Source organism: Bos indicus, chromosome 22, assembly GCF_029378745.1.
Source record: "Bos indicus isolate NIAB-ARS_2022 breed Sahiwal x Tharparkar chromosome 22, NIAB-ARS_B.indTharparkar_mat_pri_1.0, whole genome shotgun sequence".
NCBI lineage: Eukaryota > Metazoa > Chordata > Mammalia > Artiodactyla > Bovidae > Bos > Bos indicus.
The window spans coordinates 48,239,080-48,251,744 of NC_091781.1; the positions used below are offsets into that span (position 1 = coordinate 48,239,080).

Below are 12,665 nucleotides of genomic sequence, written 5' to 3' on the forward strand. Positions count from 1 at the left end.
TCAGGGGTGCCCCCCATCTCGCCTCTGCTTTTCCTCCCTCCCTCCTTCCCCCACTACATCCTACCTGCTTGCATGGAGGTTCCTCCAGTCCCCCTAGGTGTCTGGGGTCCCCCGCCAGCAGCGCCTGGTTGGTGCCACTGTGTTCAGTTCAGTTCAGTCGCTCAGTCGTGTCCTACTCTTTGCGACCCCATGAATCGCAGCATGCCAGGCCTCCCTGTCTATCACCAACTCCCGGAGTTCACCCAGACTCACGTCCATCGAGTCGGTGATGCCATCCAGCCATCTCATCCTCTGTCATCCCCTTCTCCTCCTGCCCCCAATCCCTCCCAGCATCAGAGTCTTTTCCAATGAGTTAACTCTTCGCAACAGGTGGCCAAAGTACTGGAGTTTCAGTTTTAGCATCATTTCTTCCAAAGAACACCCAGGACTGATCTCCTCTAGAATGGACTGGTTGGATCTCCTTGCAGTCCAAGGGACTCTCAAGAGTCTTCTCCAACACCACAGTTCAAAAGCATCAATTCTTCGGTGCTCAGCTTTCTTCACAATCCAACTCTCACATCCATACATGACCACAGGAAAAACCATAGCCTTGACTAGACGGATGTTTGTTGGCAAAGTAATGTCTCTGCTTTTGAATATGCTATCTAGGTTGGTCATAACTTTCCTACCAAGGGGTAAGCATCTTTTAATTTCATGCAAAGTCACCATCTGCAGTGACTTTGGAGCCCAAAAAAATAAAGTCTGACACTGTTTCCACTGTTTCCACATCTATTTCCCATGAAGTGATGGGACCACATGCCATGATCTTAGTTTTCTGAATGTTGAGGTTTAAGCCAACTTTTTCACTCTCCTCTTTCACTTTCCTCAAGAGGCTTATTAGTTCCTCTTCACTTTTTCTGCCATAAGGGTGGTGTTGTCCGCATATCTGAGGTTATTGATATTTCTCCTGGCAATCTTGATTCCAGCTTCTGCTTCTTCCAGCCCAGCGTTTCTCATGATGTACTCTGCAGAGAAGTTGAATAAGCAGGGTGACAATATATACAGCCTTGATGTACTCCTTTTCCTATTTGGAACCAGTCTGTTGTTCCATGGCCAGTTCTAACTGTTGCTTCCTGACCTGCATACAGGTTTCTCAAGAGGCAGGTCAGGTGGTCTGGTATTCTCATCTCTTTCAGAATTTTCCACAGTTTATTATGATCCACACAGTCAAAGGCTTTGGCATAGTCAATAAAGCAGAAATAGATGTTTTTCTGGAACCCTCTTGCTTTTTCGACGATCCAGCAGATGTTGGCAGTTTGATCTCTGGTTCCTCTGCCTTTTCTAAAACCAGCTTGAACATCAGGAAGTTCACGGTTCACATATTGCTGAAGCCTGGCTTGGAGAATTTTGAGCATGACTTTACTAGTGAGATGAGTGCAATTGTGCGGTCGTTTGAGCATTCTTTGGCATTGTCTTTCTTTGGGATTGGAATGAAAACTGACCTTTTCCAGTCCTGTGGCCCCTGCTGAGTTTTCCAAATTTGCTGGCATATTGAGTGCAGCACTTTCACAGCATCATCTTCCAGGATTTGAAAATAGCTCAACTGGAATGCCATCACCTCCACTAGCTTTGTTCATAGTGATGCTTCCTAAGGCCCACTTGACTTCACATTCCAGGATGTCTGGCTCTAGGTGAGTGATCACACCATCGTGATTATCTGAGTCATGAAGATCTTTTTTGTACAGTTCTTCTGTGTATTCTTGCCACCTCTTCTTAATATCTTCTGCTTCTGTTAGGTCCATACCGTTTCTGTCCTTTATCGAGCCCATCTTTGCATGAAATGTTCCCTTGGTATCTCTGATTTTCTTGAAGAGATCTCTAGTCTTTCCCATTCTGTTGTTTTCCTCTATTTCTCTGCATTGATCGCTGAGGAAGGCTTTCTTATCTCTTCTTGCTATTCTTTGGAACTCTACATTCAGATGCTTATATCTTTCCTTTTCTCCTTTGCTTTTTGCTTCTCTTCTTTTCACAGCTATTTGTAAGGCCTCCCCAGACAGCCATTTTGCTTTTTTGCATTTCTTTTCCATGGGGATGGTCTTAATCCCTGTCTCCTGTACAGTGTCACCAACCTCCGTCCATAGTTCATCAGGTACTCTATCAGATCTAGTCCCTTAAACCTATTTCTCACTTCCACTGTATAATCATAAGGGATTTGATTTAGGTCATACCTGAATGGTCTAGTGGTTTTCCCTACTTTCTTCCGTTTAAGTCTGAATTTGGCAATAAGGAGTTCATGATCTGAGCCACGTCAGCTCCTGGTCTTGTTTTTGCTGACTGTATAGAGCTTCTCCATCTTTGGCTGCAAAGAATATAATCAATCTGATTTTGGTGTTGACCATCTGGTGATGTCCATGTGTAGAGTCTTCTCTTGTGTTGTTGGAAGAGGGTGTCTGCTATGACCAGTGTGTTCTCTTTGCAAAACTCTATTAGCATTTGCCCCGCTTCATTCCGTATTCCAAGGCCAAATTTGCCTGTTACTCCAGGTGTTTCTTGACTTCCTACTTTTGCATTCCAGTCCCCTGTAATGAAAAGGACATCTTTTTTGGGTGTTAGTTCTAAAAGGTCTTGTAGGTCTTCATAGAACCGTTCCACTTCAGCTTCTTCAGCGTTACTGGTTGGGGCATAGACTTGGATTACTGTGATATTGAATGGTTTGCCTTGGAAACGAACAGAGATCATTCTGTCGTTTTTGAGATTGCATCCAAGTACTGCATTTCGGACTCTCTTTGTTGACTATGATGGCTACTCCATTTCTTCCAAGGGATTCCTGCCTGCAGTAGTAGATATAATGGTCATCTGAGTTAAATTCACCCATTCCACTCCATTTTAGTTCACTGATTCCTAGAATGTCGGCATTCACTCTTGCCATCTCTTGTTTGACCACTTCCAATTTGCCTTGATTCATGGACCTAACATTCCAGGTTCCTATGCTGTATTGCTCTTTACACTGTGTTAGGAGATGTGAATTCCTTGTCCTGTTACTCCACCATCTGTGCCTCGCCTCTGGTTTCCATTTTTGCTCTCAATACTTCTCAGTCCTTTTTTTCCCGCACTGTTTTAAACATATGACTTCATTTATTTCTTTCTTTGGGTGAGCTGAGTCTTCATTAGCGTGTGGACTTTATCTGGTTGCGGCTCTCGGCCTTCTCCTGTTGTGGAGCACGGGCTTAGAGCACATGGACTCAATAGTTGCGGCTCGCAGGTTCTCTAGTTGTGGCGAGTTGGTTTAGTTGCCCCAAGGCATGTGGGATGTTTGTTCCCCAGCCAGGGATCTAACCTGCATCCCCTGTTCATTCTAAGTGTCAGAGTTTGCTTCTACTAACCCTGAACTGCCAGTCCATCCCTTCCCTCCTCCCCTCACCCTTGGCAACTAAAAGTCTGTTCTCTCTGTGAGGCTGTTTCTTCAGTTAGGTTCAGTCACTCAGTCATGTCCAATTCTTTGCGACCCCATGGACAGCAGCACGCCAGGCCTGCCTGTCCATCACCAACTCCCAGATCTTGCTCAAATTCATCTCCATCAAGCCGGTGATGCCATCCAACCATCTCATCCTCTGTCATCCCCTTCTCCTCCTGCCCTCACTCTTTCCCAGCATCACGGTCTTTTCCAGTGAGTCAGCTCTTCGCATCAGGTGGCCAAAGTACTGGAGTTTCAGCTTTAGCATCAGTCCTTCCAATGAACACCCAGGACTGATCTCCTTCAGGATGGTCTGGTTGGATCTCCTTGCAGTCCAAGGGACTCTCAAGAGTCTTCTCCAACACCACAGTTCAAAAGCATCAATTCTTCGGCGCTCAGCTTTCTTCACAGTCCAACTCTCACATCCATACATGACCACTGGAAAAACCATAGCCTTTAGACAGACCTTTGTCGGCAAAGTAATGTCTCTGCTTTTGAATATGCTGTCTAGGTTGGTCATAGCAAGCGTCTTTTGATTCCATGGCTGCAGTCACCATGTGCAGTGAGTTTGGAGCCCAGAAGATGACGGCTGCTTCTTAGGTGTGTTCCTTTGTGCCCTGACTCTCCCGTCTTTCATTCTGTTTCTCTTGCCCTGTCTCTCTCCTCTCCCTCTCCCTCACTTCCTCCCTCTTTCTTTCCCTTTCTCTCCCTGCCTCCCTCCTTCTCTCCTGATCTTTCTCCCTCTCTTTTCTGCTTCTTTCTCTCTCCCACCCTCTCCACCTGTCTGTCTTCCTCGGTGTCTCTCTTCCTGTGTATCTCTTGGCCTCTTTCTGACTGTCTCCTGGTCTCTTTCTGTCTTTCTGCTCCCTTTCCCTTTCTCTCTGTCCCTTCGTCCCTATCTCTGTCTCTCCTTCCCTCCTCCTCTCTCTCTGGCTTTCTGTCTCCTCCTTTCTCTTTTCTTCCTCCCTCTCTCCCCCACCCGGCTCTCTGTCCCTCCCTGTCACTGTGTCTCCCTCCCTTTTTCTCTCTCTGACCACTGTTTCTCCTGCCCCCTCTCTCCCCCCCTCTGCCTTCACCCCACCCCTCTTCTCAGTCTCCTGCCTGTCTCTGTCTCGCCCTCCTTCCCTCTCCTGCTCTCTGCCTCTCCCCGTCTCAGTCTCCCTCTCTCTTCCCATCTCCCCCATCACTCCGCCTTCCCCCCTCACACCCTCTTTCTGCCCCCCTTGCTCTTCCTGTGTCTTTCTGTCCCCCATGCTTCCTTTGTTTCTCCCTCACCTCTTCCCTTCTCTCCCCCTGACTCTCTGCCTCTCTTTCTCCTTTCTTCCCTCCCTCTTTCTCCCTAGCTCCTCCCGCCCGTGTTTCTCTGTCTCGCCCACCTTCCCTGCCTTCCTTCTCTGTATGCCCTATGTAGATTCCACATATAAGTGATATCATATGGTATTTGTCTTTCTGACTTCACTTAGTATCATAATCTCTAGTTGCAACCTTAAGTGGCATTATTTTGTTCTTTTTTTCCCTATGTCTGAGTAATATTTCTTTGTATAAATGTACCACATCTTTAGGGGCTTCCCGGGTGGCTCAGCTGGTAAAGAATCTGCCTGCAATGCCGGAGTCTCTGGTTTGATTCCTGGGTCGGGAAGATCCTCTGGAGAAGGGATAGGGATAGATTGCTCACTCCAGTATTCTTGCCTGGAGAATACCGTGGACAGAGGAAGCTGGCAGGCTCTATTCCATGGGGTTGCAAAGAGTCGGACACGACGGAGCAACTAAGCACACGCACCCACCACATCTTTACCCGTCCGTCTGTCAGTGGAAATGTGTTTCTGTTTCTTGGCTGTTGTGTACAGTGATGCCATGAACACAGGCGTGTATGCATCTTTGTAAATGGGTTTTTCTGTGTTTATTTTAGCCACGCTTTGTCTTCGGCGCTGCTCTCCACTTGTGGTGCACGGGCTTCTCGTCGTGTGGCTGCTCTTGTCGAGGGCCAGGGGCTCCAGGGCAAGCGGGCGCAGTGATTGCAGAGCGGGGCTCGGTGTTTGCAGTGTGTGAGCTCAGCAGTTGTGCAGGCGCTTAGTTGCCCTGCCATGTTCTAGTCGTGTCTGACTCTGTGAACCCGTGGACTGTAGCCCGCCAGGCTCCTCTGTCCATGGGATTCTCCAGGCAAGAATACTGGAGCGGGTTGCCATTTCCTCCTCCAGGGGATCTTCCTGACCCAGGGATCGACCCAGGTCTCTTGTGTCTCCTGCATTGGCAGGCAGATTCTTTACCACTAAGCCATCAGGGAACCCTCTCCAGCGTGTGGAATCTTCCCAGACCAGAGATCGAACCCATGTCCCCTGCGTTGGCAGGCAGATCCCTAACCACTGGATCACCAAGGATGTTCCTGAATTATGGTTTGACTGATAACATGCCCACAAATGGAACTGCTGGATCATATGGTGGTTCTATTTTATTTTTCTGACCACTCCATTTTCCATCGTTTCTGTACCAATTTGCATTACCACCAGTGATGGAGTTCCCTTTTCTCCACACCTTCTCTAGCATATGTTACTTGTAGACTTCTTAATGATGGTCATTCTAACCTGTGTGAGGTGGTACCTTTATGCAGTTCTGATTGCATTTCTCTCATAATTAGTGATGTTGAGCACCTTTTCATGTGCCTATTGGCACCTATATGTTTTCTCTTAAGAAATGTCTTACTTATGGTCTTTTGCCATAAATTTTTGATTCGGTTGTTCTTTTTGTTGAATTGATGTTATACTATTTGTATATTTTGGCAATTAATATACATCCTTTGTCTGTTGCATCCTTTGTAAATATTTTGCCCCATTCCGAAGGCTTTCTTTTTGCCATTGTTATGTTTTCCTTTGCTGTGCGAAAGTTTGTAAGTTTGGGTCCCATTTCTTCATTTTTATTTGTATTGTCTTGGGAAACTGGCCTAAGCAGACGCGGGTGCGCCTCCGTCGGAGGCTGTTCTGCTGGGTTCCGGCGTCATGTTTGCACGTGTGGGCTGAGGGCGGGTCCCGCCGGCGCTGGTTTACATGCGGTCGTCCACCTGCAGCTTTCCAGTGCCACGAAATGCTTCCCTCTCTCCTCTCAGGAGCCAGGAAGGGCCTTCGTATGCCGTTTCACAGGGGCTCAATCCTAGCCCGCTTCTAGGAGCCACAACTGGAAGACGTTCCTTTTTTGACGAGTTTTCTGGCACAGCTTGGGGAGAGTTTTCCTCAGGGCGCAGTCCATCTTTTCGGCCTTTCTCGTAGGTTGGGGCCTCCATGCTGAGTGAGGTTTCCAGTCTGTACCCAAAGCTTTGTTTGCTGTCTGTGTTGTTTCTGTGATGAAAGCAGGCCCACGGGCCCCTCTGTAGCAGAGGGGAGGCCGCACCGAGGAGTAACGTCCTTAAAAAGGACTTTTGCCACTTCTGATGCTTTTCCTTGCATGAAGGGCTCTACTCAGCCTTGATCCAGGTGTAATCCTTGCAGTCTTTAGCTGAAATCTTGAAGAGGTTGGGGGACTTTTTAATCCTTTTAGCATCCCAAGTCTGACATAGCTCAGAAATTTCGAGTTTATAAAAACACGGGAATGTGAAATCACATCCTCAGTGGTCACTCAGCTTTACCATTGTCCTCCACTTTGACTTGTAAATGCATTCCCCTCATCAGTGGCAAAGCAGACATAACGTGCGTTTGTGAGAGGTCACGAAACAGGCCACTTTTTAAAGTTAAACCATGTGTTAATATAAGCCAGGGACTTCCCCATACCTCAATACATGCACACTTTTATCATTTCCCCTTCTGATTGCAAATCTTTCAGTAGAAAGCATTGATAATCAAAATATCTGTCCAGTTCAACCTGAATGTAGATCATGTCCCTCGGTACCGGGTCTCCTTTGTATGTGCCTAATTAATCCACGTTGGGGAAAAGCCGATCAGGTGTCATGAGAAGGCTCAGAGGTATGTTAATGAGGGAACACTAAAGGCCATACATTGTATCGCTTATATCCAGTTGTTATACGTACCGAACGTGCAGCAGTACACCCAGCTCAGCGGCGTGGTATGAAATTTATTAGAGACCTGTATTTGTCATAAGGTCCTTCCCATAAATTTTCTTGAAGGTGAAGCAGTTTTGCAAACGCATCAGAGTACAGTAACTGTTTATAAATGACAGGACTTAGAAAGGCATGGTTAAACATCTGATTACAGTGTAATGAAACTTACAGTGTAAGGAAACTTGGTTACAATAACAGAATTACAACTGATTACATTTAATTTAAAGTACCAAATGTTGTTATTCAGTCCAAGTCCTGTCTGACCCTTAGCAACCTCATGGACTGCAGTGCACCAAGCTCCCCTGCCCTCTGCTATCTCCGATTTGCTCAAACTCATGTCCATTGAGCCAGTGATGCTCCTGGCCATCTCATGCTCTGCTGCCCTCTTCTCCTCCCACCTTCAGTCTTCCCCAGCATCAGGGTCTTTTCCAATGAGTTGGCTCTTTGCATCAGGTGGCCAAAGTATTGGAGCTTCAGCATCAGTCCTTCCAATGAATGTTCAGGGTTGATTTCCTTTAGGATTGACTGGTTGGATCTCCTTGCAGTCCACGGACTCTCAAGAGTCTTCTCCAACACCACAGTTCAAAAGCATCAATTCTTCAGCACTCAGCCTTCTTTATGGTCCAACTCTCACATCCTACGTGACTACTGGAAAAACCATAGCTTTGACTATATACATTCTCAAGTCAGCCCTATGTTGGGGGCTAGATTTGATGCTGAAAACTCAGCCTCTGCGCACCAGTGCAGAATCAAATCTGAGAGTCTGGGGTGAAGAAGAAGAAAACAGCTTTATTGCTTTGCCAGGCCAAGGGGGAGACAGCAGGCTTGTGCCCCCGAAAAACCACCTCACATCCAACCCAGGAGGAATTGGGGAGGAGTTGTTGGAGTGGCCCAAGGGTGGGGCTGCTGTTAGGGGTGTGTGCAGGGCCTGCACTTTATTGTGTCTTCGGCGCCTCCTGCTCTTGGTGAGCTCTCTGCTTCCTCAGATCTGGCCTCGGGGGTTTCTCAGCTGCCTCTCCCCGTGTCTGCATCCTTTGCCTTCCCGGACTAGCAGCTGTTTGTATCTGTCCTTTGGAACCCAGGGAAGGTCATGGAGGCTGGCATTTCCTCCCTACAATCAAGAAACGGGACAGAAGGCTCCCGCGCCCAGGAGCCCCATGGGGTCCTGTTCAGTTTCAGGCAGCAAATGCTATTATGTGGGCTGCCGGGCGGCTGAAACCTGATTAGAGGGGCCTCGCCCTGAGGCCTGTGGCAGATGCTCAGAGCTGAGCAGCTCCGGCCTCAGCCAGCACTCCTACCCCGGTGATGGGGTCCTGAGACCCCACCCCAGCTTCAGGCAAGTGGAGAGGGCCAGCGCATAGCCAGGTGTCCCCTGGGGCGTGTAAAGGCTGGAGGAGGGGCAGCTGGTGGGCTGTCAGCATGGTCACCCGGTACCTATCGGCCCCTTATCCCACCTGTGTGACCCTGGGCGGGGGGCTTTTCTCTGAGCCCGTTTGACCTGCCGAGCTCAGAGCACCCATCTTAGGGTGTCTCAGGGCCCGCCTCACACTTGGCGCCTCCTCCTGTAGACCTCCTGCCCCCCGAGGTGTGCAGTCTCCTGAACCCTGCGGCCATCTATGCCAACAATGAGATCAGCCTGCGCGACGTCGAGGTGTACGGCTTTGACTACGACTACACCCTGGCCCAGTACTCGGACACGCTGCACCCGGAGATCTTCAATGCCGCCCGTGACATCCTGGTTGAGCACTACAAGGTGAGGCCAGACCAGCCCTTGGGGGCTGGTGGCTGAATGGCTGAATGGATCCCGAGGCAACTGCCCGGCGAGCAGGTGTGCCAACACCGCTGGCTCAGGCCTGGCCCCATTTCCCCCAACAGTACCCAGAGGGCATTCGGAAGTATGAGTACAACCCCAGCTTTGCCATCCGTGGCCTCCACTACGATATTCAGAAGGTGAGCGGCCCCTCCTGAGGGGCCTCCACTGCTTCCTTAGCCACCTGTCTCCGGCGGTGGTGGGCTCATCTTTCTACTCCTTTGGCCTCAAAGCCGCACTTCTTCTTGTCAAGCGTGGGGTGCCTTTCTACCAGCCAGCTGGGGCATGGGGGCTGGAAAAGGCTGGCTCAGAGCCGTTGGCGAATGCTCGCCTCACCGCCCATCTTGCTCCCGTGGTGCCCCTAGAGCCTTCTGATGAAGATTGACGCCTTCCATTATGTGCAGCTGGGGACGGCCTACAGGTCAGTGCTGCCCCGGCCTTGCCCCGTACCCCCGGCTCACACTAGAGCGCCACTTTGGACTGGTGGTCTCTGTGCATCCATCCAGGGGCCTCCAGCCTGTGCCAGACGAAGAGGTGATTGAGCTCTACGGGGGCACCCAGCACATCCCCCTCTACCAGATGAGCGGCTTCTACGGCAAGGTAGGTGCCCGCCTACTGCTGCCCAGGCGACCCGCTCAGCACACTCCCGGGGCGGGCTCCCGGGGTGCAGTGCCTGCACCCTGGTGTCCCAGCCCTCGCCCCAAGGCCACACTGCCCTTGGGTCCCCAGGGCTGGAGGGCTTGCTCAGCCAGTGCTCCTTCCCCAGGGCCCTTCCATCAAGCAGTTCATGGACATCTTCTCGCTGCCAGAGATGGCACTGCTCTCCTGCGTGGTGGACCACTTCCTGGGCCACGGCCTGGAGTTTGACCAGGCGCACCTCTACAAGGATGTGACAGTAAGGGCCTGGGCCTGCGCCCCCGGGTGGCGTGGACGGGAGCCCAGACACAGCAGGGCAGGTCATCCTGGGCTCCAGTGAGGCCTCACTGTCCCTCCGCTGCCCCTAGGATGCCATCCGAGACGTGCACGTGAAGGGCCTCATGTACCAGTGGATCGAGCGGGACATGGGTAAGGGGGGCCAGGGCCCTGTTGCGGCTGCCGGGGCCGGCACGGGGCTGGCCCTCACCTCTCCCTTCTCTCCCACCCCACGTACTTCCCAGAGAAGTACATCCTGCGAGGGGACGAGACGTTCGCTGTGCTGAGCCGCCTGGTGGCCCATGGGAAGCAGCTGTTCCTCATCACCAACAGCCCTTTCAGCTTCGTGTAAGCCCCCCTGCCCCCGCGGGGGGCGGAAGCGGGACAGGGACTCGAGCTGGGTGGCAGAGGCCTGGAGCCTCCCTCGGCCGCCTGCCCCACTCGGCCCCTCTCCGCCCAGGGACAAGGGGATGCGGCACATGGTGGGTCCTGACTGGCGCCAGCTCTTTGACGTGGTCATCGTCCAAGCGGACAAGCCCAGCTTCTTCACCGACCGACGCAAGTAAGGCCTGACCGGTGGTCGGCCCAGGGAGTGGGCGCGGTTGCTGCTCTGTGTCCTGAGGCAGGCGTGCCACCTGTTGTTCTGCCACAGTCTGGGAACCAGGCCCTTGAACCTCACCCCAGGCCTTTGAACCCACCCTAGGCCTTTCAGGAAACTTGATGAGAAGGGCTCGCTGCACTGGGACCGCATCACCCGCCTGGAAAAGGGCAAGATCTACCGGCAGGTGAGAGCCAGCTGGGTGGGCGCCGCCCCACACCCGCTGGGGCTCTGTCTCCTCCCAGGGGCCCCAGCCCCGATGCTTGGCCTCACCGTGCCATGCTCTCCTCACATGTGCCGTGAAGCTCTTCAGTAGCTCAGGCATTCAGTAAGCGCCCACTCAGCGGGGCTGAGCCATCTGCTGCAGCCAGACAGCCTGGTTGGGGCGGCTCACAGGCCTCTGAGGACCCCTTTTCCTGGCTGGCTAGGAAGGTGAGAAGGGGCTTTGTGCTTGGTGGGGAGGTGTTAGGTGGCTGTGAGCGGGAGGTGATGAAGTATTCGGCTCTGGATGGAATGTGGAAATCCTGGCTGAACTGGGGCTTCTTAGAGACAGGGGTTCGGGGTTGGGGGTCAGGCCCGTAGCGCAGCCTTGGGCTGCTGGGTGCCGAGCCCAGGCGCTGCAGGCAGTACCCCGGCCCTGCACCTGCCCGCTGCTCAGCCTCCCATGCTGGCGGCCCCTGGGCAGGCTGTGAGGGTGACACTCTGTTGTCTTGGCCTCCCGCTGAGCCTGAGGAGCGCCACTCCACCTTTGTGGGAAACACTGAGTTTCCTTCTTTGGCAGGTTTTAGACTTTCCTTTAGGCCTCATGTTCTCTCCCTGTCTCCTGCCAACTTGGCACATCCTCAGCACTCCGCCCGCTCATACTTCCTCTTCCTTGGGGTCCCCTGCACCTCACTCTTCCTCCTTACCTGTCTGCCCTGTGGCTCTCCCCTCCCCAGGCCTCTCCCATGGACAGGCTGTCCCGGCCCACCCCGGTGTCTGCTCCCCTTCCAGCCTCCTCTGCCGTGTTGGATAGAGCCTGGCTGTTTTCATCTTTTCTCCAGCTTTGGCGCGGGAGGGGCAGGCACCTCACAGGGAAGTCTGCTATTGGTGGGCCGGGGTGGCCTGCTGGCTGTGGGGCCGTGGGGTCACGGCTGCAGTTTGTTTCCCAGAGTGGACTCAGGCCGTCGCTTGCACGGGTGTGAGGGCACAGGGCGGGGAGGCCTTCCTACCGTGGGCAAACCCCCTTCCTGAGTGTGAAGGGGAGGCAGCGAGGGCCAGGGCCCAGAGTGGCCCCAAGGCCACGGGAAAGGGCAGCCCTGCATCCGGCCTCGCTGCCTCTGGGGGATGGGGAAGCCTGGAGGAGAAGAGCCCCAGGGGAGCCCCCACGGCACAATGGGCGTAGCTGTGTACCCCCTCCCCCCAGGGAAACCTGTTTGACTTCCTCCGGCTGACAGAATGGCGCGGCCCCCGAGTGCTCTACTTCGGGGACCACCTCTACAGTGACCTGGCGGTAAGGGGGCCGGGGCCCCCTGGGGGAGGTGGGGGGGGGTCTCTCCTGGCTGCTGCTGAACCCAGTCTCCCCGGCCCCCCAGGACCTCATGCTGCGGCACGGCTGGCGCACAGGCGCCATCATCCCCGAGCTGGAGCGTGAGATCCGCATCATCAACACGGAGCAGTACATGCACTCGCTGACGTGGCAGCAGGCGCTCACGGGGCTGCTGGAGCGCATGCAGGTGTGGGGCCCGGCTGGCGGCGGGCGGGGCGTGGGGGGCTGCCCCCGGCTGCTCACACCTGGCACACCCGTCTCCCCCAGACCTACCAGGACGCCGAGTCGCGGCAGGTGCTGGCCGCCTGGATGAAGGAGCGGCAGGAGCTGAGGTGAGTG

General features: G+C 53.0%; 1 protein-coding gene across 2 annotated transcripts in view; it reads left to right on the plus strand.

Moving 5' to 3' along the window:
• The window catches only part of NT5DC2 (5'-nucleotidase domain containing 2), a 52,677-nt gene that overhangs the window by 39,607 nt on the left and 405 nt on the right, over positions 1–12,665 (plus strand). Inside the window, exons 2-13 of one of the 2 annotated variants that reach the window (XM_070776567.1) lie at positions 9,047–9,231; positions 9,354–9,428; positions 9,654–9,709; positions 9,795–9,888; positions 10,055–10,183; positions 10,293–10,353; positions 10,446–10,548; positions 10,661–10,762; positions 10,904–10,985; positions 12,204–12,290; positions 12,373–12,513; positions 12,594–12,658. In XM_070776567.1, the coding sequence (XP_070632668.1) occupies positions 9,047–9,231; positions 9,354–9,428; positions 9,654–9,709; positions 9,795–9,888; positions 10,055–10,183; positions 10,293–10,353; positions 10,446–10,548; positions 10,661–10,762; positions 10,904–10,985; positions 12,204–12,290; positions 12,373–12,513; positions 12,594–12,658 (1,180 nt within the window). The other variant, XM_070776568.1, reaches the window with a different exon arrangement.